This window comes from Coptis chinensis, chromosome 4 (assembly GCF_015680905.1).
Source record: "Coptis chinensis isolate HL-2020 chromosome 4, ASM1568090v1, whole genome shotgun sequence".
Taxonomy (NCBI): Eukaryota; Viridiplantae; Streptophyta; class Magnoliopsida; order Ranunculales; family Ranunculaceae; genus Coptis; species Coptis chinensis.
Window position 1 is genome coordinate 25,149,085 of NC_141459.1, and position 24,994 is coordinate 25,174,078.

The 24,994-nt window shown below is 36.7% G+C and overlaps 3 protein-coding genes and 1 long non-coding RNA gene across 14 annotated transcripts; 3 read left to right on the plus strand and 1 right to left on the minus strand.

Moving 5' to 3' along the window:
* Positions 1-4,862: 4,862 nt before the first annotated feature.
* LOC147502880 (putative methyltransferase PMT26) lies at positions 4,863-9,817 on the minus strand. 2 transcript variants are annotated; one of them, XM_086607712.1, is made up of 9 exons: positions 9,675-9,817; positions 8,197-9,176; positions 7,891-8,040; positions 7,368-7,638; positions 7,154-7,264; positions 6,894-7,068; positions 6,546-6,806; positions 5,389-5,583; positions 4,863-5,269 (listed from the first exon to the last, which is right to left on the minus strand). In XM_086607712.1, exons 2-9 carry the CDS (start codon positions 9,130-9,132, stop codon positions 5,041-5,043), a joined length of 2,328 nt encoding a protein of 775 aa, XP_086463838.1. In that variant the 5' UTR covers positions 9,133-9,176; positions 9,675-9,817; the 3' UTR covers positions 4,863-5,040. The 2 variants fall into 2 exon arrangements, with proteins under 2 accessions (XP_086463838.1, XP_086463837.1); XM_086607711.1 differs by having other exon boundaries at positions 8,197-9,188; positions 9,675-9,816.
* Positions 9,818-11,111: 1,294 nt separating this feature from the next.
* LOC147502881 (proteinaceous RNase P 1, chloroplastic/mitochondrial-like) lies at positions 11,112-14,857 on the plus strand. Of its 2 annotated transcripts, none has more exons than XM_086607713.1 (6): positions 11,112-12,440; positions 13,241-13,330; positions 13,420-13,601; positions 13,771-13,891; positions 14,276-14,344; positions 14,455-14,857. In XM_086607713.1, exons 1-6 carry the CDS (start codon positions 11,277-11,279, stop codon positions 14,575-14,577), a joined length of 1,749 nt encoding a protein of 582 aa, XP_086463839.1. In that variant the 5' UTR covers positions 11,112-11,276; the 3' UTR covers positions 14,578-14,857. The 2 variants fall into 2 exon arrangements, 1 of the variants encoding a protein (XP_086463839.1); XR_015221825.1 differs by having other exon boundaries at positions 11,145-12,440; positions 13,788-13,891.
* A 1,302-nt stretch (positions 14,858-16,159) lies between these two features.
* Positions 16,160-20,038, plus strand: LOC147502882 (uncharacterized). 9 transcript variants are annotated; one of them, XR_015221830.1, is made up of 11 exons: positions 16,163-16,298; positions 16,453-16,532; positions 16,806-16,924; positions 17,058-17,155; positions 17,262-17,337; positions 17,859-17,920; positions 18,375-18,460; positions 18,795-18,910; positions 19,123-19,187; positions 19,296-19,405; positions 19,609-20,038. It is a non-coding gene; the product is annotated as an uncharacterized LOC147502882 (long non-coding RNA). The 9 variants fall into 9 exon arrangements; XR_015221831.1 differs by having other exon boundaries at positions 16,806-16,871; XR_015221827.1 differs by lacking the exon at positions 16,453-16,532 and having other exon boundaries at positions 16,160-16,298.
* A 220-nt stretch (positions 20,039-20,258) lies between these two features.
* On the plus strand, positions 20,259-22,955 carry LOC147502883 (STAY-GREEN-like protein). The gene is made up of 5 exons (XM_086607714.1): positions 20,259-20,755; positions 21,369-21,545; positions 21,784-21,942; positions 22,255-22,401; positions 22,545-22,955. The coding sequence occupies exons 1-5, from the start codon at positions 20,621-20,623 to the stop codon at positions 22,662-22,664; spliced, it is 738 nt and encodes a 245-aa protein (XP_086463840.1). The 5' UTR covers positions 20,259-20,620; the 3' UTR covers positions 22,665-22,955.
* The last annotated feature ends 2,039 nt before the right edge of the window (positions 22,956-24,994 follow it).

The following is a 24,994-nucleotide window of genomic DNA, read 5'->3' on the forward strand; positions in this document are numbered from 1 at the left end:
TTAAAATTGAGATAAAGCCATAGTGCTGTAAGTTTCTAAAAATGTAGATTTTGTTTTACTATTATTTTCTCATATACATTCAACTACAATGGTATAGTGTGAGTGTCTGACCAACAGTCTTCCGCTCCTTTTAATTTTCTAATGACATCTGTTTTAATACAATACAATTCAATTGTAGAAATGGAGATGACAAGCATGCCTAGCATCCCTTCTGCGTGCTACACTGATAAGATCTGGAGAAAGATAGATTAGAGGGTGAGGACGAAGTGTTTTCCGAGCAAATTAATTTGTATTTCTTTTTTTATTATCTCTTTCTCTCTCCTAATTACTTGTTCCCAAAAATGTGTTTTACCGTATCTTCCTTGTGGGCATTTGTCTATTCCCGTTTTTGTGATCCCGCAATTCTGCGGGTTATATAAGGTGTTCACGTTTTTGGCCAACCAAACACTTAAACAACTTAAACACGTCCACCACATCACCTATTCATGGATAGTGACTCTTTGTTCATGCTGCGATTGCTGCCAAACAGGTTTACAGTTTACTGTGTGTGTGATTCTAGCAAAAGTGCAAAACTAAAATGGGAATTGGGAAGTGCTAAAGGCTCTGTTTTGCACCAAAACGTTTGGTAGTAGTTCAACGTCACCAAAGTCTATTGAAATGCACTCTAGAACAATTAGTCCAACAAGTGTTTGGTTGTCATTTGCACAATTGTACTGTCATACAAATAGCTTGTATGAATGTTTGGTTGGAGCTTATAACATTTACTGCTAATGAAAGAAACTGACATAAAAAAAAATTCAAAATCCGCAAACAACATCCATAGCCTAAACAAATCGAGGGGAAGTTCTTGATTACATATTATAATTAACTATAACTTCGTAGGAAATTGTCAATTCAAATTGAATTCTAAAAAAAAAACTATTTTTTTTCCGAAATTATTGACATATATCATCCTTTCTTTGATTATCTAAATCATGGGATTTCTAAAGGTTCTTAAACAAAAATGGTTTTAGCCATTAATAGAGGACAATGTTTGAAAGGTCTCTTGGTATTATAGAGCTGATGATGGAAACCATATCAAAGGGAGGAACATAAGAACTTCATAAGGGAGGGGATGTTTGCTTAGGAGGGAGAGAAGGGAAGAGAGAGCGAGAGGAAAATGGAAGATTATCTGGGAGTTGGAAGTGGAGATCGACTATATGGGCCGAGTGAAGAAGGAGAGACCAAAAACGAGAGAAGAAGACAAACAATTTATGGTTTTGTTTTTCTCTCTCCTCCTTCCCACTATACACGTTAGTGAATCGTAGCCAATCAGTCTGATACCAATATACACATTTTTGGGGTTAGGCCAGCCAATTAGTAACGTAAGGTCCACAGTATAAGATCTAATAAAAAAGAACCAAACAAAAAAATCAGGACCGCACCCTAACCCATCTAGACGTTGGCCCATTCGTACTGCCAAACATGCCCAAAAAGAAAACCCCGCATAAGCAGTCTAAGCCCAACCATGAGAACACGAAAGCCCAAAATAAGGACTCACCATAGTGGAGCCCATATGGAAATACTACGCCGAAATTCAAAGCCATACTCGGACAAGTTCTTAGTGTAGAGCTCACACTGTTGTACGGCATCTTATCAGGTTTTGGTTCCTAAAACATGCCCAGGACGGGCAATGCTCTTAAAACTTATTTATGGTATTACTCTAACCTCTTACAAGATTGTCTTATTATCACAAAAAAAAAACACTGTCTGCGTAGTTACTTACTTGAATGTGAGCTGCAAGTATTGATTGGTGTACGTGTACAAACTCATTTCTACTTCAGGAAATAAACGAAAAATAAGAGATATATGAGGGAAGATGACATACAATAGGAGTGTAAACACCCAACATTATCATTATTCACCGTAATCTGATGAGTTTTCTTTATATTTCTATGAATCACATAGGAGAGTCAGTATAAAGATATAGATGCAAGACTACAAGGATGGTTTTTCTTCAGTGATGTGTTAATAAAAATGGTGAGTATTACATAGTGCAGCACTACCCAATTATGTTACAAGAGGCGCCTTCAGGGACCATGAAAAGATGATTTTCTGGCGCCCCTTTGCTATCTGACAACCCAAGGAGTGAATCCAATTTACGAACAACACTTGGACAGTGATGCGTCAAAAATAGGGGCGACTTCAGGAAATATCGTGTCAAATATCTCGACTCTAAAGTGTTGCAGTCATGTAGGAGCATGAACCTAGAACAGTAGAAGTCCCTAATGAAGATGTTATCAAACCTTTACTTTCTTTGAAGGGAGGTGTCGATCCACTTTCAAAGTTGTAGAATGTGATGCTGATACAGAATTGGAGCCTCTTGAAGGTGCTGACGGGGGTGAAGGAATATATTTGGGCAACATTTGTTCCCAGACTGCCTTGGGCAATCTGGATGACTCTGAAAGAACTATGAAAGCAAGGAGACTCAACACCAAGCCCTTGTACCACCATGAACAAAACATTTTCTGCACTCAGACTGTCAGAAGACTCCTCAAGCATTTAAAGGTAGCTTTAGATAGCTCCTTGAGTTCGTGCAGAAGTAGACAGTTTGATTAATCTATGAATGGTTGCCAACCAGTTCCCTCAAGTAAAGATGTAACAGTGGCAGACAAGAGGATAATTAAAAAGTGGAAAGTATTAGCAACACATGCTGTTGCTCTTATTACCTACTAGGGATGGGAGTCTAAAGTGTATGAATTTCAGGGACTTTGCTTAATCTATTAACCACCATAATTGGTTTATTTACTACGAGTTTTGGTCTTAGTGCAACTTGAAAACCTTAATATATGATCTTGCACTAGCTAGAATGATCATAAAATTCTTACTAATCGTGTCTCCTTAATTTTTTTAACTAATTATGTACTTTTATTTTGTGTTTGTGGGTAGACAATCTCTAATCTCTTTGATACATGGATAACAACATGTCAACATGCATGGGCAGAGGGCACAGTTTAACTAAATTCTCGCAGGCACTTAAAAAGATATTAACTAAAACATCACTTTAGAATATCCAATCATTCAAACCAGAGGAAAGGTATTGGTGATTGTTTTAAAATGTGAAACAAGCCAGGCGAGCATTCAAAGTGAAGTCAAGAAAAAGTAAGAAGAACCTCTGCACTTTGTATACATTTAACCCAACAAAGAACACGGCCAACTCTTAAAGAAATAAGATTGTGTTCATCAGTTGTGTCAGGTGAAGTGAGATATTCTCCATTATTGTTGAAGTTGTAGTCTTGTCGGATAAAAGATATGTTATCTTTATAGGGGTGTCTGGCTAATGAGTTGGTAAGTAACTAAGTATACATTGCACATTTGCACCCCTAAGCTCTAAGTGACTGGGACCATTAATAAATAAAATTTAAGCATTAATTTCACATAGAAATTATTCTAACTCTGTGTTTATACTGAAAAATGATCAATATTGACCTGTGTGCATAACATTGGACGATCCGAGCACGGACTATCCTGTGTAAGTCTGCTTGGTTTTCTGAGGCCTAGTCCAATGGTTTGGAGCGCTAAAACACCAAGCCACAATACAACAGTGGATAGGGTTAGCGGGATAAGCGAATCCAATGGTTTGTTTTTTTTACCTGCCAGTGGCATAGGGGTGTAGTGGCGGGTGGAAAAAAAATTTTTGCTTTGTATCCCCAATTGGTAATGGCGTGTAGATTTTTCTGTTTCAAACCCCCTCCCCATTTTACCCTTTCTCTCAACTCTATCTCCCTCTTTTGCTACGGAACCAAAATTCCAGCCGCCACATAGTATGGCGTGTAGATTCGATTTCTTCTGGCTGCCACTCGTATTGGCGTGTAGACCATACGCTATATCGTTAAAACGGGCGGTATATATAGGTAAAGTTATACCAATAGCGTTGGCAGGTTAGCGTTTTGACACACCATTATATCACAATTCCCGTCATATTTGGTGTTTTGCCACACCATTGCACCATTGGACTTAGCATAAACACACAATCTCCAAAAGTTTTCGTAGAAACGCCTTTCAGTTACAGAGGGGGGGAGATGGCTGTAGAGGAAAAGAAGTTCAATTCTATTAAGTCACAAATATAGGTATCACTTCCCACTCATGTCTTTCTTAATACAACTCCTGAATGCAACCTTTCAAACCCTAAGATGCTCATACCCAACTGATTAAGCTTTGGAATGTATGGGGGGATTTTTTTTTTTATTAATTACCAACCTGGATAGAAATAGACACATGATCTTCAGTAAATCTAACCAAGTACGGAAACATCTAGGCAGATAAAAAATAGGGTTAGTTAGGGATGACAAACCAACCCCCCCCGGCAATTGACTATTTTTATACAATGAAAATTTGAAACCATTGGACACTCTGCAGATTCTAGCCAGTGTGATTCCAATTCTCCAAAATGTAGATCTGATATAAAAACTGTAACCCGACATGAAGGATTAAGCCATTAAGGTGGTCTGGTAACAACTGTCCACTGATACCTGGGCTTTAGCCATGCCCCCCAATAGATATATTAAGCTGGTTTTGTTCTGGGTATCTTACTAAACAGACAAGAACTATCGACTGATACCCAGGCTTTAGTCATGCTCCTTGATCCTGGGGCACATAATCTGGTAGCTTGAGATTCTGGCGGTGGTCTTTTTGATTTTGCGATCAAAACACTGGTTCGGGTGTCTACTGCCTTCTCAATGAAATTATCTCAAACACAAAATGACACATATAAACAAATAAAGGGTTCAAGAGCTGTGATTTGTAGATATCACATTGCTAGATTTTCAGTGATTTCAGTTAGAACTAGTTTTACATTTGAAAGAATGGTACAACTTCACACATGTAGCAATTTGTTATCGTATTTAGTAATGTAAATATATAGTTTCCCCTTTTAAAGTTAAGAATTGTCTACTTTCTTCTTTCTTTTTCGGATGATGGGGAATGATTGATCAAAGTACAAAATTAGAGCTATCAAAACTGAAATTGGAAAAGAAGAAAGAATGGTAGAAACACAACAGACTACTGAATGGCATATGTAATTGTTTCTACCTCTTTAGGCTGCCACATAGTCTTCACACCACAAAGCAATCCTTCTTTTTCCTTTGAATAAGTCAAACGGATCTCCCAGTGCATTGATTTGAATATGTTCTCCACCTCACTGATGGTTTCAAAGTTGTCCCGTACAATTAATTTCCCCCCTGGCCTTAATATCCTGTCGACTTCGGCAATCACGGATATTAGGTTACACCTAAAGCCAGAAAGAAAAAAAAAAACATGAATAAGAACAGCTATAGAATAATCATCAGTTAGTATGGGTGATCCTCATATGGAGGCTTGATATTGTAAAAGCCTGAAAGGACAGCAAACCTCTGTTTGAGCTTGGAGAAGAGATGGTCCGCATGAAGAAGGTCATAGGATCTAGGGTAGGTACTAAACGATTCACACCAATCGTGATAGATTCCAAATAAACCCCTTTCATAAATAATGGGAAGTGTGTCCGGTGAATCGACAGGAACAACATTCATGACCCACACTTTTAAGTCTTTCAAAGCAGCAGCAAAGCTTCAAATATAGAAATGGAAACGCACTATCAGAATAAGAGGTCATGATAGATGGAGAACTTAAAATCAATCATTTCGGTAATATAACAAAAAGTGGAGCAGAAAGAAACAATAGCAATTTCTTCTTCTGTCAAGTTTCAACATGTCAGATACATGCTTGAGTAGGGAGGTAAATGGGGCAGGTCGGGGGCGGGTTTGCCTTCCCCATCCCCATCCCCATCCCCGATTTTATTTTCGTTCCCCATACCCGCCCCATCCCCACTTTAGAAGCAGTCGGGGATTCCCTATACCAGCCCCACCTAGGTACCGGATTCCCCATACCCGCCCCACTCCCCGTTAACCAACTTAACAAAAAAATTCTCCTTATTTATACTCACCTAAATAAACTATTTTTCGCCTATAATTATATACACTTTATAAATTTGGCATTAGCCTAATGGAAAGATGATTATAGTTTCAAGAATGAGGTATCAAGTTTGATTTTTACTATTGCAATAGTTTTACAAATATGCATAATATATAGAAATTACACACTATATACTTAATTGGGGCGGGGTTGGGTAGGGGACCCCATTCTCCGTACCCGCCCCATCCCCGCTTGCAAGGAGTCGGGGATTCCCCATACCCGCCCCCATCCCCATTTAGCACTTCTCCATACCCTCCCCATTAGGGTCGGGTCTCCATGGATCCCCGTCCCCATGGGTATTTTTTACATCCCTATGCTTGAGCCCAATTATCTAGCATGAGAATCCATCGAAAACAGGGGTCCTACTTGGCAGAATACCACTATTGTACCACTACACTGATGCCTGTTAACCAGTCAAACGTAGTTTGCAGACAAGACCTAATCGCACATGCAGGCGAGGGCTTGACTTTAAGGGCAATTTCTTCCATTCATCGTACATAGATCACTGACACCGTGAATACTGAGGAGACAGATAACAGCTAACTCATTTTTCTTACCCTCCATAGACAGATCTCATATCCATGACATTCCTCACAGAAGACCAACTAATTCCCATGCCATTCATATATGACTTTGAAATCACATGCTTCCAGTGCTCATAATCTGCTGAGAAGTCTTCTGGTGCAGCTTTGCCATAGACGCCGAGCTGAGTACTCTTCAACCAGTATGGTGGTATTTTCATCCTTTCTGGCCATTGTTCTGGCCAGTGGGACCCACGCTTAGGCACCTTGTGAATACATGCCTGCAACAGCAAATTCCTGCACTGGCGAAAACATGCATAAAAATTCTCGAAAATGATCAATTACTAATCCAAAAATATAAACAAAAAATCCACTAATACATACCAGGCTGCGTTAGGATCATCAGAGTTTTGGCAGAGAGGAGGTTCATTTTCTTTTCTCTTCTCATAGCACTCATTGGAAGACGTCTTCCTGTATATTGCTACTCCTACACGATTCACTTTATCCTTCTTAATCACCACTACTTCCCAGCACATGCTCTTTGTGAGTCTAGACATTTCTGGAGTCAATTTTGACAGAAACTGGATCAGTTAAAATTGGCTTACCTTTTCTCACTCAAGTAAAAAGGTAACGAAGATATCTACCTCTCCAGATTTCAATATCTTCTTGTTGTTTTTGGTAAATTGGAGTAGCAGACCATACAAAGTAACCACCAGGTCGCAACAAACGATTTAGTTCTAAAAGAAGCTTACCACCTGCAGATTGTAATTTCCCAATAAGTTGTTAGAAGGAAAAAGCTTTCATCATATATTTATTATATTCAAACGGCATAAAAAAGAGATTGTCAGCTTGCAATACCTTCAATGTGCCAGGGGACCCTACAGCGCGCACAATGAACAGCATCAAATACCCTGGCAGGGAAGGGTAATCTCTTAGTGCCCATAACAGCCGATATAGCTGGAATTCCCCTTTCAAGTGCAAATTGTATTTGGGCTTCATGTTCATCCTTTGGCGCAAGTGACATAGTAAGCACGTCTTTTTCAAAGAGAAATCCTCCAAAGCTCGCCACTCCACATCCAACATCCAATACAACTCGAGTATGTTTTCCCCATGCTATATCAGGTGCAATCTACACGAAGATGAATGTTTTAAATAAGTTGAAGTATAAACACAGCTAAGAATATATCATGGGAATAAAAAGCAAGGAGAAAATTAACAAAGGGTCATAGAATACTACTATTACAAGGGGAATAAGACAAAAGGAAAGTTAGGAAACAAACATTCTGCGCAAAACTGATCAAGTATGCCTGTTGATGTTATAAGGAAATTGTTATTGCACGACAACAATAGACCAAGGTTATGGAAAATGTTGAGTACTCACCTCTTCGATGAAGTCGATATAATGCAGGGCGCCACGTTTAAACTGAGTTCCACCACCAGGAAAAGTAAGATACTCGCCAGAAACTTTTACCCAATTTTGATGACCCTTTACCTCCACAAGCTTGGTATGGGGAACATTGTAGTACCATATCTGCAACCAACACACCAATCAAAGCTCTTTTTTCTTTTCTTTTTTCTCCCAGCAATACTTGGAATTTCCTTTTTCATTTGACACGCACAACTAGAATTATTAACTAAAATACTGAAATAATTCTAATTTGTATGTGAATGCAGAAATGAATTGTACCTGTTCTCTGCTTTGTGGCCATTCAATTGGCTGTTTATATCCTTTAGGGAGAGGAACAAGGCAGGTCGGTCCATCTTCAGGGCAGTGCCTCTCTCGATGTTCATAGTGCTTAGTAGTGCGAAGCTTCCGTATAGCTTCCAAATTGTCAAGGCAGGGGATGTAATCTGGACCAGCAGTGACATTACAAACTTTCCAATTGTACCCATGAGCGCCGCTGGTATTTATCACAGACGACTGTCGCTCTTCATTTTCATTATTTGACTTTATAGCTTGTGTCAACCATGCCCCATTTTGAGGGCTAGCTTCATTCAAAATTTCCGACTGGGCACCGTCAGGAAAAGCCTCATTTGAAAGCTGATCTTTTGTCTGGTCATTTGCTCCTACCTGGCCCTCCACTGTATCAGACTTGTGTGTTTTAGAATCATCATCTGGTTCTATCTTTCCACTAACACTAGGAGCACCTTGCTTTTTTATTTCTCCAGAATATGAACTTGACTCCTCATCTGGGCCATCTCCCGTCTTTGAATCCTCTCCCTTGCCCTTCCCACCCGCTTTATCTTCAGCCTCAAATATTTCCTCAGGGTTTCCATTATCACTATTTTTATTTTGAGTCGGTTTGTCCGATAAATTTTCACTTTGCTTGTCTTCAGTGTCGCTTCCATCTAGATTAGTGCTCGTGTTGGTGTCTCCTTCCACTGTTTCTTCAGGTAAATCACGAGTATTAGTTTTGACTGGTTGATTTTTACCCCCAGATATAGCTTGTTTCTCCGTCAATTTTCCTTCAGGTGAAAACTCTTGCATAGAAACTGTGGATGAAGACGTCATCATCCAAACACCAACTATGCCAAGAGCAACAAAAATAGCTACTACAGGGGCTGTGTAGTAAGAGGTGAGTGACCTCCTACCTTCCATTTTCAAATTTCTCCCTAAAGCCATTCCGTTTCCCAGTAAAATTCTCCTCAAAAGTGTACACCTGTCACCTGTAGGGCAGGCTAAAAATCAAATAATCACAAACTTGATTATCTGATCCTTGGACATAAATGGAACAGTGATATAAAATTCTGGTATAAGTTAAAATTAGTCGAGTAAAACAAATATACTGAATTCCAGCAAGATTCATATTGATAAAGCACGCTATACAATATGCTGAGCAAGTGGAAATTGCTAATGCATTATGCTCAACTCAGTCGATATTTATTTACGTCGATATTTCACATTTCGTGCAAATTTCATTTGTACTTGAATTCCTGTCCTTGTTTTGAATAATTTTAGTGAGGCGTTGACATATTATAGGGCCAGCATGCTTACTTCATTATCTTCCTCCATTCTCCGTCAAAACGGCATTGCGGTATATACTAATTATAAAATGAAGCTAAAGATCAAGTTTACATCATGATATAATATATTTATTAGTCAAGTAAATGAAGTAGCTCGAAAGTGCATGAAGAAAAGTTAAAGCAAAGATCTGAGATTAATACCTGAGAAACATTAGTAGAGTAAGAACAAGTGTACTAGATAATGGATCTGAGTTTTGTTCTACGAAGGTGTGTGGGTTGAAGTTGGAGAAAAAGAGAGAGGAGTGGGAAAGAATAAAAAGGTCGTTGTTATGAGAGAAAGAAGTAGTGTTTTCAGATAGGGAAATGATGATGTTATTAATAGTAAAATACGTGATTGATAAGTAGCACTAGTTGCCACATGTTTTGTTTCTGGTACGGTACTATTACTAATATGGGACTACGACGGTCACGTGTTTTTTTTTCTGTTTCGGGTACTAATATGCATAGTACAAAATATTAATATATAGGTATTTATCGATATTTAATTTCTTGATATATATTGTAGATATATTATTTTTTTTTGGGAATATTTGATATTGTTTTACAAGCAAATATCGTAGATATATCCAAAATATCAACAAATATTATGAATATTGTAGATTTTTTTTTATCTATCATGATAGATTATTTATATTCATTTGAAATATAATTGTAGATATTAAATAAAATTGTTATAATATCGCCAAATATCATCGAAATATCACTGATTTTTGCAGTTGTATATATCTCCGAACATATCGTGATATTTATATGTATTTCACTAAAATCTCGATAGATATCCCCTCCCAAATATCGCGATATATGCTAGTATGACCTATGAGCATTCATGCACGAAACATGCACACAGCTAACAGCTTTGCCTCGGGCCACTTATCTTCAATCTCACGGGTACCGGCATTTGTGCTGGGCATGAGTGTGAGATTTTATCTGAAAATGTTTAGTACTTTGGAGTGGGATGTTAGAGGCATATCTCTAGCGGAGGTATCACTTACATATTTTCCTCCACCATCGGAATTTTGTAAAAAATCATCTCTAGGTGGAGGCAAATGTGGAGATATCACCTGTCTAGCCGCATCTTGGATGCAAATTTGCGGTTTCAGTCTTTCAGATGCAGACGTGGTGCATCAGTGACAATGTCACGCGAGTTATTTTTTTACTTTTTTCAATTTAGTGTAACAGTGGGAATGTCGTGTGGGGTGTGTTTTTTTTTTAACCTGGGGCAACAGTGGGAATGTCGCGCGACAGTATCAATATCACAAGGTAAATCCTATTCCAAGTTTGCAACTGTTATTTGCCTCCACCTAAAATTGGTCAAATTTTACAGATACTTACCTCGAATTTCAGCTTCAAACATACAGGTGATACTACCACCACCTAGTGATGCTTTTACTTGTTAAATCTGTGAACTGTGATGAACTCTTCTCATATTCACATTCCCACAATAAGCATCCAAAAATCTGTGCCATAAATGAAAAATACTCTATGTCATGGAAAAGGCCCTATTCTAATTACATCGATCCAGATTCGAAATTCAGTAACTCAATCCCAACGGGCAGTCCAGACTCCAGGCCCACTTTTGGGCCCTTCCGAATGCCATTCGGTAAACCACTCTTTGGATTTGGGGGGGAAGAAAGAAACAGCCTCCAAAATTCCCCTTCAATGGAAGATGATTCACACACAGCTCCCAAAATCATTCAAACACTTTCAATACATTAAAACTACTACATACTTTCAAATTTTAAAATGGCATTTTCAACCCATATCTCACCTTCTTATCTGTTAAAAAACTCAACTTTATTCAACTTGTTCACCAGAACACCTTATTTCCTCTCCAACCACAACACTAATCGTGTTTTTCTTCATTTCCTGCAATACCCATCTTTCTTTTCTCCAAACACTATTTTCAACTTGCCCATGAATCAAAACCACAGTCTATCCACTTCAGTACAATGTGCAACAATGCCCATGCCCATTGGTAGAACAATGTCGAAGAAAGCGCAGAACAAAGCATATCGACAATCGCCTGAAGGAGTTCTTCATTTAAAGCTTGATATGTGTTCTAAACACGGAGACCTTGTGGAAGCTTTACGCCTTTATGACGAAGCTAGAAGGGAAAGAATTTTGATAAGTAAGCCTCATTATAACTCATTGCTTTATCTTTGTTCTTGTTCGAATACTTCGGGTAGTTTAGAAAATAGTGTAAGTGATGAGAAACTGGGTTTAAGTAGGGGTTTTGAGATTTTTAAGCAAATGGGTATTGATGGGATAGCTCCAAATGAAGCTACATTTACTAGTGTAGCTAGGTTAGCTGCAATGAAAGAAGACCCTGAAATGGCTTTTGAGTTGGTGAAGAAGATGATGAGTGTGAATATACCGCCGAGGTTAAGGTCTTATGAGCCTGCTTTACTTGGGTTTTGTAAGAAAGGGGAAGCAGATAAGGCTTATGAAGTTGATGCTCATATGTTGGCTTCTGGAATATGTCCAGAGGAGCAGGAACTAGCTGCGTTGTTGAGGGTTAGTGTAGATGTTGGGAAGGCGGAAAAGGTGTATGAGATGCTACACCGTCTGAGGAGTTCAGTGAGGCAGGTATCGGAATCTACTGCTGAGATTGTTCAAGAGTGGTTTAAGTCTAGAGCAGCTACGGAGGTTGGGTTGGAGAGTTGGGATGTGGAGAAGGTGAAGGAAGGGATTGTGAAGGGTGGAGGTGGGTGGCATGGGCAAGGATGGTTGGGGAAGGGTGAATGGAAGGTGGTTAAATCCGAGATGGACGAGAATGGTGTTTGTGGGTGTTGCGGGGAGACACTTGTGTGTGTTGATATTGATCCTTTGGAGACAGAAAACTTTGCTAAAGAATTGTCTCGCTTAGCTTGTCAGAAAGAAGTGCAAGCTAACTTCAACAGTTTTGAGGTTTGTAGTTACCGTATTTGGTCATCTTTTTTTATTTCATATGTGAAAATCTTATTTAGACAACAGTATTAAGCTTTTGGGATGTTAAAGAGGCACAGAATACACTTGTCTATTGAATAAACAATGCATGGGCTGTTAGGTACTTTATAGCTAAAGTTTTACACATAGTTATCTTGTCTTAGAGTGAAACTCACCAAAGATTGTCCAGGTGTTTTCAGGAACCTTGTGTGTTGTGTCTAAAATGTGTCATTTTAAGTGTTTTGGGGAGAGTCCATATCTTGATGTATATAATACAGGTATAGTCAAGAAAGTGACAAGTTCTTGTTGCCTATAGCATGGCAAAGAAACCTCAAATGCAAATGCTACAACTTACAATCTGTAATAGCTGCTTATTATCTTGTAAGTTTAGCACTGAACGAGAGTTCTTGGCTGTTGGGTTGTACACTTCGAGAGTAAATTGACATGGCTGCTCTCCAGTTGGGAATTTGACATGCAACTTGAAACTTGAAAGACACTAATTTCTCATTCCTGCTTAGAGCGTGAGTTGTTGAGAACATCTGGCCTTTATATCAAACATTTGGTGAGAGGGTTGCCTTACAGAACTTATACTTTCTGCTTTAGTCTTAACCTACCCCATTTTCTTTACTAGCAAATTCAGTTGCGCTAGGAAATAAAGAAAGATTGACATTTTCAGTCATTTAGTGCTTGGTGTCAATTTGTGCTCCTCCATGATTTAGGCAGCTATTATTTAGAAGATTGTCAGTGACATCTTGAGTAATGAGAAGGTCAACTTAATTCAGGATTGGATTAGACGAAATGGTCCGTTTGACGCTGTTATAGATGGTGCCAACGTGAGTCTTAACAACTCTCATTCGTTCAGCTTTTTCCAGGTAAATGATTAATGATCATAATTTATTAAATTTGTTTATTTGCTTTTGTAGCGGAATTTGTATTTTATATCTTTTCATGTCTGTGGCAGCTAAATTCTGTTGTTGAACGGGTGAAAAGGTTAAGTCCAACAAAGAGATTACCACTTATTATTTTGCATAATAGCCGTGTAGTTGGTGGTCCTGCCAACAACCCAAACAACAAGAAGCTTTTAGAGAAATGGCGAAGATCTGGGGTACTTTATACTACCCCTACGGGATCAAATGATGATTGGTATGATTCGTATATTCTGACTTTAAAAAAAAATCTAAGCAAAAGAAACAGGAAACAGAAAACAGAAATATAATGTTCTACATTTGCGCTACATTTTGTTTTTCACTTATACAATTTACTCTTTAATATGTGTATTGGTCTGCATAAGCTTTTAATTATACTACTTTAGGTATTGGCTTTATGCAGCTGTTAGTTCCAAGTGTTTGCTAGTCACAAATGATGAGATGAGGGACCATTTGTTCCAACTGCTTGGGACTAGCTTTTTCCCTAGATGGAAAGAAAAACACCAGGTACTTTTTTTTAATGATTTGTCCTGAAATCTATATGGTTTTGTGTGTTCTATACTTTAGCAGATCAAGGCTGTATAGTAGACCTTTGATTCCTTTTCAATGTTCTCATGATTAACTATTTCCCGGGCTGTCAGAACTCACACTCCCCGTCTCCACCCTTTGCAAGTAAACTTTGATATCGGCATTGAAGGAGGTGTTTAGGCATGAGCCCCCCACCGAAAATTCCAAAAAAAAAAATCCTCAAATCCCTCTGAGTGCCCATCTACTACATTCAAGCCATGTGCCCTTGTGTAAATACTTTTTGAACTTTTAATATAAATCTCTAACTGGAACATACTCTGCAGTACTATTGTTCTAAGCCAATTCATATATTGATCTTGGCAGGTTCGATACACAGCGTCTAGAGAAGGTGTATCACTTCAAATGCCCCCACTGTATTCCATGGTTATACAGGTAATTGATCAATATTTTCTTGTGTCTCGGCTACATAATAAAAAAGTTCTATTATTTACATTACATGTGCCTGTGGTATGTTTATTAATTGAAAAGTATTTAAAATGCAGGAGTCGGAAAGAGGCAATTGGCATATACCAATGGTCACTACCGATGACATTGATACTCCAAGGCAGTGGGTCTGTGCTGCAAGGGCATCTCTTCGAAACTCCACTTCCTCTGTGTCTTGCTAGATGGTGCCCATTCAATCAGGCAAATTAGGCTTATTTTTTTAGGAGATAGCATTTAAAATACCCCCCTGCCCCTCCTTTCCATCGATTTTTTGGAAAGCAAAATTTTTATTTTATTTTTGTTTTGTTCTTGTATTGGGGGGGGATTTGTTTATACTAATTAATAAAAATTTCATTTCTCTGGATAATGTAATGTATGCAATGAAGTTATTTTCCTATTCTTGAAAAATATATTGAATTGGAATTATGTACTTTAAGTTTTTAACTGAACACTTGTTCTTAATGTTTGGAATGTGCAAGTGCTGTAGAAAAAAGCTAAGTAATTAAATAGGTCACGCTGGTGCTGGTGCTGGTGCTGCCCTGCCCTGTGCGTCAGTGCAATGCATTAAAGAGTCACGATGCAACGCTGTCTAATGTTCAATCACATATCCTATCTACATTAATTAATATCGGTTCTTTGAGGATGCTCATAGTGAGCCACGTCAGCAAAAATTTTAAGTAGGTATCCAAAATTAATTAAAAATCAGGACAATATTTTGATTATTTGCAAGTCAGTTCCTACTAAAAATTACACCAGACATTGGATTTGCTCGAGATTGGTTATGTGTTTTCGAGATCCATAAAATTATGAGAAAACAATTACACGCCACATTAAAAAAGGATTCGTGATATATCTACGAATTGTAAAAACAACAAAATTGATTCAAAAAACAAAAAAAACGCCATTCTACTTTAAACTACGAAACCTAAAAACCCAAATAGCCGACAAGTTTCATATATTTTGAAACTCTTCATAATTAAACTCCTACAAAACCTCGGAGGAGCCTTCATCAACTATCTTCTCTCTATCTCAATCAACACCCAATCTTATTTTTCCACTATTCTTTCAAGAAATTGAGATCTATATTAAATTTTGAGTTATTCTTTTCGTATTTTTTGGTTAGAGATTTCTTTTTGTATGATTTGTTTTGGGTAATGGATGAAACCATCGTCGTCCTCAATCCAATCTATCTTCTCAAATCGACAATGACCATTTTTGTCAAACTCCCTTTCTCTTCAACCTTTGTTTCTTTCTTATTTTAATTTTTAGTTTTGATTCACTTATCACAATACAATGGTTGACTCTTGATTTGTAATGAATGGTTTATGAGTTTCAACGTCTGACGGTTATGGTTTTAAAATGACTGAAATTTAGGTTCTTCTTTCCGTCTTTTCATTTCAAAATGGGCATGTTCAGTATATGTTGTCATGTTATGATGCGGAACTTCGCTATGATTGCTTCAAACACCTTTCAAGCAAGGTATTAAAGTTTATCCTACATTTTCGTTTTCACAACAGTTGATTTCATGTTGTTATTATTCTAATTCAACATCAATTTTAAAATTTAAAGCCTCAAAACATCTAATTGTTTCAAGCTATAGAATGATGGATAGAAAATGACCAAAATGCTAGCACTAGCACTATAGACACTTTTCAGTAAATCTTTAGCTCATTTGAGTGGGTGTATGTACCTTCTGGAACTTATTTTGTTCATTGGATGTTTGCTCTGTTTTCAGATATCCATCTCATTATTCACAGCACCAGTGATAGAGAAATGTGTGCACTGGGATAGGATAAGAGCACCACCAATAGACATTCCCCCTCATAATATTCATGCCTTGGATTTTTTAGACTAATTACATTCGGGGGACCGTGTTGAGATCCATTGGCGAGGATTTTTTCAGGTAAATATTTTTGCTCTTTTATAGTGTTTGTTAAATACCAAAAACAATTTTTACTCTAATATGTAAGTTTTATGAAAAGTAGGAGACAATATTTAACCCTTCACCTTTTGTATATCATAAACTAATTGCATGAATTAATTCGATTAATATGTAGGCTATGCCTTACAAAACCAGGAGGTATTAATAGGAAGTAGCAGCAACAGTCGTGATTAAAGCCTTGAATGGAGACACCCAGTGGGTTTACGTTTTGATAGTTATATCTTCTGTTTTAGTAGCACACCAAATTGATCGATATATATATATATATATATATATATATATATATATATATATATATATATATATATATATATATATATATATATATATATATCATCAACGAAATATATTTATACATTTTGCAGTCCATTGATTTGTAAGTTTATTTTAGTATTTATTTTTTAACATTTTGAAATCTATTCAAATCAAAACTATAAAGAATGTAACTTTTCTTCTTCTTCTTAACAGAAAAAGGAAACCCCCAATCACAATGAAGAAGAAGGCACCAAAGGTTGTTCTAGACAGTTCAATCAAGTAAGAATTTTTTTAATGATATGATGCAAGATGAAAACTGAATTCAAACAAAGGTGAGAGCAACACAATGTTGTCACTGTCAATAGATCCACCTCAATATCACAATTAGTATTAGAGGTTTAAAATAGCACAAATAGCATTAAAAGACCATATCAATTTCTCATATGTTTTTATTTGACCTATTAGTTTGGGACTTGCATCCATATCTTCATCGCACAAGAATATAATGGATGAATGCAGGTTCCATTGTGGCTGTGCTTGGTCTTGATACCGTTGGTCTTGCAGTAAGTCAATTTTAGACTGTTTCATATTACCTTCTAATTCTACATAGGCTACAGTTAGTATTTCATTATTTATTCTTTATTTATTTGTTTGGTTGTAATTCAATAGATTGCATAAAGTGCAAAAGCAGCTGGTGCTTCACGTGTCATTGGTGTTGACATTGACCGCAAGAAGTTTGATATAGGTGGGTTTCAGAGTCTATTACAGCTAAGGGTTTATATTGCACAATTTTATGCTCTCATATGTTGAACATGACTACGGGAAAGAGCTACATGCCTACATGTTGCATTGTTCTAAAGGTATATTTAGTTATATTGGCGACGCACACACTAGATATTTTTTCTTAGTTTTTATTCACTTATTTTATTCCTAGATTTTGATCAAGAGCACGGATTATGAGAACCATATGCTCCTACATCTGAATTCCAGGTAGCTACGAACAACTAATAATTGATTGATTTTGTTGCTAAAACTAAATTTCAGGTGTATATAAGTAATGTTAGATCATCACTAGCAATTAGCTTTAATTGAACTTTTTCTAGAAATAGATATCCGATTTCTTTTAATGCATAGAGTTGATAGTTTATAGATAATCTATCTTCATTATGTCCTTGAATTAGCAAGACACACCATGACATTGACTTAACAAGAAATTCGATGAGTAATATACTTTTTTTTCCTTAACTAATTTTTTGATGTTTCAAGGGATTGATCGCGATCTTAGGTGATCTAGTGGGCGATGAGTTACATTTTTGTAATGATCTCAGGTAAGAAGTCTAACTAAAAAGTTATCATGAGCAATATGAAGCTCTTTATGGTATTGGATTCATTACAAAAGTCCGTCTAAATACTTTCTAGGACACTTGATAGATTTCATTATTTTTCATTTTCTACTAATTGAGATATGTGTGTGTCGTTATGCTTAAATTAAACCATTATTAAAATTCTTATTCATCTGCAAAGTAAATTCTTAGTGATAAACTTTAGAACAAAATGGCAACATGTTCAATCCTACAGGAACTCCTTGTCATGGTTACTGTTAACATGTAGTATGGAAGGATACCTTCGTATGTGCTTATGAGCTTAGGCTTCAGATATGAACGCAGAGTAATTTTATATGTATATTTTTTTGTATATAGTCACTACATTAGATAGTGGACATATCTTATATGGGACACTGTTAAAGATTTTTTTAATTCTATTGTCGTATTATTTTTAAAGTGTGGTTTACCAGTAAAGTTTTGGAGGCAACGCTGGATTTATCTCAACTCAAACCTCTCCAATTAAAGGACCTCATATTAGCTAAGGTTAGCTTCGTTAGATTTGATCTTTTGTTAAAAGTGGTTTTGTCTAGGATAATTAGGTTAGAACATTGGACATGGTTGTTTTAGATGGTTTAGGTTTTGCTTTGATAGATTTCAGTATTTTACAATAAAATCATTATACACATGAAGGTGAAAATCCTTTGGAATTCGTTTGTGATTGATACAAAGTTTGCCATTTTGTAGTGTGTTGCTCTGATTTTGGTTGGACAATTTTGTCAAATTATGACCAAATAGGGAATTGACTTAGATTGATGTGTTGATCCGTTTTTATGCTTGGAGTTGCAGTTTATAAGTTGTTGTTACGTTGTTGTTTTAGTGACGATGCAAGCACAAAAGGAGACACCATCAGATTTGAATTGCAAAGACAAATTCCTTCTTCAGAATGTTACTATACCTAATGGTATAGCTACAAATGATATTTCCTTTGAAATGGTAAGTTGGTTATTTAAGGTGTCATGAATTTCAGGCTACCATTTGTACTAGCATGAATGAAGTATAGTTGTCATGTTTTGATAATGAGAAAAACTAAATCATGCATGTCATTATTTTAGTTTTTTTTTTTTACCCATGAGTCTTGAATCGTAAGTGCAAAAAGACTACGTACTCAAAGCTGATCTCAAAGTTATCATTACTTTCTTCTTCAGCAGGCCAAAGACTGAGCGGAGGCTTTTTTGTTGGCTTTCATCTTAAATGTCTTTCTTCAAATCATGTAAGTGAATTTTTATTTTTATCTTACTTTCTTCTTTCCTGAATTATATATATTGAGTGTTAAGTACCATCCTGAATTTTATTTTTATGGGTTTATTTTGTATTTCAGAGATAAAGTGGTAAAGTACCATCTGTATGACTGACGCTTCTCCATGTGGCAAATAAGATCGAAAGTGTTTGAGAATTTTACTGCTTAGCATATTGTTTAAACTATTTCAGGTAATGGAAAAGATTTTTATGTAAACTTGCTTAGCATAATGGAAAGAATTATTGTGTAATATTTTAATTAGAGCTATGTTGTTTAGCACACATGAAAATTAGTACCTTATCATTGAACATAAACTAGTCACTCGGTTTCAGTTTAGGATCTCAAATGTTTTGAGCATTAATCTAATAACGAAAAATGTTCTTTTTTATTCCAGGTGTCTCAGGAAACATGTAAATCTAATTATCAATGACTTTTGAAATGTGAACGCGGATAGGAGCTAGGTCTGAGCATTGGACAATACAATTTTATTCTCGGACGACGATTATATATGAAAGTTTATGACAGAAGTGTCGTGTCGTGTCGTGATAGTTGTTGCAAGTAATGATATTGATTGACATATGATTGAAATCCTGATGTTGTTACCAACAACTTTTCATTCCAAAATGGTAGTTGTAGTATATATAGAGATAAGTTTTTTATTAGCCATTTTTAGAACCAAATAGTAGGATTTCCGCATTTGCTTAACTTTTAGTTTATTTGGTTTTGGTAAACTTTGTTAGTTACTCGATACTGTTTGAATGTTTTGTAGAGTATAACTTTTCATTTCAAATGTCTATATATGTTTATCAATAGTTTTATTGTTATCCATTTCTAATGTTTGTTATATAATATAAGAGTTATTAATAAAAATATGAATTCCAATAAAAAAAACAAATAATAAACAAATTTTTTCAATATTAAATAAACAATCCCCGCCATGATGGCTAGTCCAATTATAATAGTCCATGTTATCTCAGATGAGCCAAGATGGAGGATGTGTTGCCACGTCATGCGTATAACATTATCCTCAACTCATCTAAACTCAGCCAAAATGAATGACGTGTCATAAGCTGCATGTCTCGCATACACTCAAAGAAAGAAAACAGAAGTGAAACATAGGGAAAAGGACATTCAAACATGTGTGATTGTGTGGTGTGTATAAAGTGTATATTTTTTCAACAGATTTTGTAGTTTTATACTTTTATATGGTCTTTGAATTGAGTCCACAAATGAACTCAAAAATTGTGAAATTCTAAAAAATTAGTATCCACAACAATTCCACCATTACCATTTTGTTGTAAGACACACAAAAAATAGACTCAATGGAGAAGAGATGGAATGGAGAGGGAGTTTTAGTAAAGAAGTGTGAAGTATGAGAAAGAGAAGGAAGAGTTTGATATGTTTTGATGGCTTCTTCTTCACCTAATAGGAGTTACTTCATTAGCAACAAGAATTTTCTTACTTCAACCAGAAGACCACAGAAAGTATTGGTTTGTTCTCTGGCAGAGAGAAAGGTCTCTTACAATCCCCTTGTTTTCCAGGTGCTTCACTAGTTCACTCTACTATTTTTATTTATTTATTTATTTTTATCTTGTTTCATGAAAAATGAAATTGGATTTAAGTTGCAATGCTAAACTTAATAATTGGAGAATTAGTTCATCTTCATCTATATAAGTTGGATGTAATAATGTAATATGTTCCAGAGAATATAATACCAGTAAGTGAGTATTGAACTATATTACTCCATTTTATCCCCCATGGGAAGCATAGGTTCTTTATATAAACTAGTTTCATTCCTTTTGGAGTTTGACTCAAGTGGTGCTATCTCAACATGACAGAAAATTCTGGTCAAACTCAAGATTCTGTTTGGCATTTTTAGATTGAGTACCTTCTTTAACAGCATACAATCTCCAATGCTATAGTTTTCGTGTCTAAACTTCTCTCTCGAAAAGGAAGTAGCTGAAGGGCTTCTTTAACAGCTTACTAAGAATAAAACTTACACATAGCCAAACTGAAATGCAGATTTGCATATTGCAGTATATGCTATGCACTCTTATGGTAAAAGGATCTCAAAACCGAGCCATGCCAATGTAGCCTATACAATGCCATAGAGTTGCAAAATTGGATGACTTGCTAATATATACTTGTTCTTAGGCTGCTAAGCTCTTGGGACCACCTGCAAGATTTGAGTCCTCAAAGCTCAAGGTGGTTTTCATGGAAGATGAGATGCATAAAGGTACTGGGATCATCCCACGAACCTACGCTCTTTCGCACTGTGACCTCACAGCAAATCTGACCTTAGCCATCTCCAACGTCATCAACCTCGATCAGGTGAATGTTCATACTCTATGAAGTTTACATACACAATGCGTGCTTGATGTATTGTATTTAACTGGTGCATGCTAGAGTGCTAGACCATGGTTTTTTATCGGATGGTTTTGAACTAGATCGATGAGAATATGGGAATACTCAGAGTCTCTCATATTAGTATATGATTCCTCTCTTTCTGTTGCATAAGAAAGTCTGGAATTTTTTTTATTGGTTTTAACTATGTATGTTTTTGTGGCAGTTGAGAGGGTGGTACAACAGGGACGATGTTGTGGCTGAGTGGAATAGTGTCAACGAGGAGACGTGTCTTCACGTTCACTGTCATGTAAGCGGTCCCAATGTTATGACAGACCTCTTAGCCGAGTTCAGATACCATATCTTCACCAAGGAATTGCCTTTGGTGAGTTCCTTTTCTATGATAATGTTCTATAGGAACTCCCAGCTGTACAAGGTTATGCTACTTTCAAGTTTCAATATCTGCATCACATAATGTGATTGTGCTAGACATGACGTATATCACCTTGGCTTCAGTCAAAATAGAAACTTATAATTGACGGAATAATGGTTATGACTTAGGAGAGGTTCAATTATACTTAAAAATAATACATGAGCTTAAGAGATTGGGGAGGCAGTGTTTCTCTTTCAGCAATACTGTTGGCTTCGCTTGAGTTGATTGCAATGATGGTCACGACATTGTTGTTATGCAAAGTAGGTACTTAAAGCTGTTCTATATGGTGATTCAAAACTTTTCAAAGAACATCCCGAGCTGATGGAGGCTCTCGTTTTGGTGTATTTTCATTCTAGTTCAAACAAGTACAATCGCGTAGAGTGTTGGGGGGCCCTCAAAGATGCTGCACAGGTAAGAATTAAACAGCATGCATACTGGTACATTCTCCTGGCTTAGAGTTCAAATCGGAGTTGTATTGATTTTGTGTTTGAAGTCCCTTGAGTGAGATGCTTAATTTACAATTTTGTTATTGTTCGTCTTCTACTTCTCTTCAGGGAAGGAAAGTAGGCCAAAGGCAAAATTTGTTAAGAGCGGGTGAAGAAAATCATCATCCCTTGGAGAAGTGGCGAACCCCAAAATCCATCTTCCATGCCCTTTTTGCATTCCTTCTCTAGGCTGGACTGCCCTTCTCTAGGCTGGACTGCAGAGTTGATCCCAACATCCATTTAACTGAATGAAGCTGCAAAACATAGGTGTATGAGCTTGCTATTCATGAGGCGTAAGATGATACCTGTAGAGTAGCTCTTACAAATTCTTTTTATGCATTTCTACCATCTAGACCTTGTACAAAAGCAAGGATTGTACTCGGGGTCATTCAATTGTTTTTGCTATAAAAGCATGTCTTCATTGTAAACAAGTCCCAAGTTTATTATAAATGCGTGTCATGGGATCGCCAATTCATTTTCTGATTGATGGGTGCTGCATTTCTTGCTCTTCTGTTCCTTCGTTCTTTCAAGTGGTGTGGATCTAAACCAAGCAATGTTCAAGTGATTTTATGAAATATTTTATGGATCAAGTGTGGATTGCTCGATACGCATCAGGGACATGATTATAGTGCATTTGGACAATACAAGTTAAGTACCAAACTCCCGATTCTGAATCGAGTGGAAGTATGGAACCAGGCAGCCTGAACTAGTATATCGCATACATGCAATGGTTCAATTGTAATGTTTGGCTGTAGCTTTGGCTGCAGTAGGAACTGTATGATAACTGTTTCCCTTGAAAAATTAAGCATTGGTATCTAGTGACCTCTAGCATTTGATGTGTTGTTCTTGACGTCTTGGTCTCTTGCTAACTGCATCTACTCATGGATTCGGAATTTCGTTTTTGGATTTTTCAAAATTCCGGAATCCCAAACCCACAACAAACTATGCCACTTCATTGATAAAAAAATAAAAAAAATAATAAAAAAATAAAAAAAAAAAAATCTCAGTTGATAGGCTTGGGAATGGAGTCTTTGAGGTAGGAGAAACAGCTAATAAAGCAACGGCATAGAAGATTGAGAAACACAATAAGACTTGTAGAGCTAACCATCATTGTTTCATTACGTTCCGTTTTGACACTTTTGGTTTCTTGATACAATAATCTGTTGAGTTCTTTAAGAAATTGCAGAAAGTTATAGACTGTCAACGTAATGACAGCTGGTTCGAACGAGTTTGTATTTAGGATGATAAAATTTTCCATTCAGAAAGGACTTGTGGCGCAACTTGTTGCATGTTTATCCTAATTATTTGTAAAACTTGTTATCATTGTCAATAAAATTTTCACTTGAAAAAAAAAAAAAAAAAAAAAAAGTCATTGGATGCTTGCAGTCAGAACACGCAAATGATTTTCTACTTGTTATTCCGATAGAGGGACTTGGACAGCGTATGTCGCCGGTGGAGTATCGTTTTATTCTCCAATACCGTCTCATGATTCCTTTGTACTCTGACGGTGGTCTATGCCCTGTTTGCAAAAATAGTAGACTAGATGCTTTCGGAGACCATGCATCACATTGTCGACACTTTTTAGGTTTCAAATATCGACATGATCATGTTAGAGACATTTTATGTGATGTATTTTGGAGGGCTGAGGTACAAGTAAAGAAGGAGGCTCCCGTCAATTTTCTCACTGATCCGAATGAGGAAAGATCGACACTTCGACCTGCGAATGTATTGATCTACAGTTGGTCTGAGGGGAGGCATGCGTGTGTTGATGTAACTGGAGACTCTCCGTTGGTAGGGATTGGGAATGGAGTCTTTGAGGTGGGTGACGCAGCTAATAGAGCAGCGGCAGAAAAGATTGAGAAACATGAGGAGGCTTGTAGGGCTAACCAACATTATTTAATTCCATTCAGTTTTGACATTTTTTGTTTCTTGGCACACAATAGTCTGTTGAGCTCCTTAAGAGATTGCAGAAAGTTATGGACTGCAACGTAATGACAGCTGGTTTGTATTTAGGAGGATAGGATTTGCCATTCAGAAAGGACTTGCGGCCCAGCTTGTTGCACGTTTGTCTTAATTATTTGTAAAACTCATTATCATTATCAATAAAATTTTTCACTTCATAAAAAAAATAAAAAATGACAGTCTCTTGAGAAACACAAAGAAACTTGTAAAGCTAACCAACATTGTTTCATTCCGTTTAATTTTGACATTTTTGGTTTCTTGGCACAATAATCTGTTGAGCTCCTTAAGAGATTGTAGAAAGTTATGAACTGTAACGTAATGATAACTGGTTCTAACGAGTTTGTATTTAGGATGATAAAATTTGTCATTCGGAAAAGACTTGCGGTACAGCTTGTTGCACGTTTGTCTTAATTATTTGGAAAACACTTTTGTCTTAATAGAATTTCTATTTGAATAAAAAAAATTAAAAAAAAATTATACCTCTTGAACTTGCGCATAATGGAAAAGTCAAAGTTCAAACTGACGAAACTGCCCCTGCGTATTCTTCGTGCGCGAAA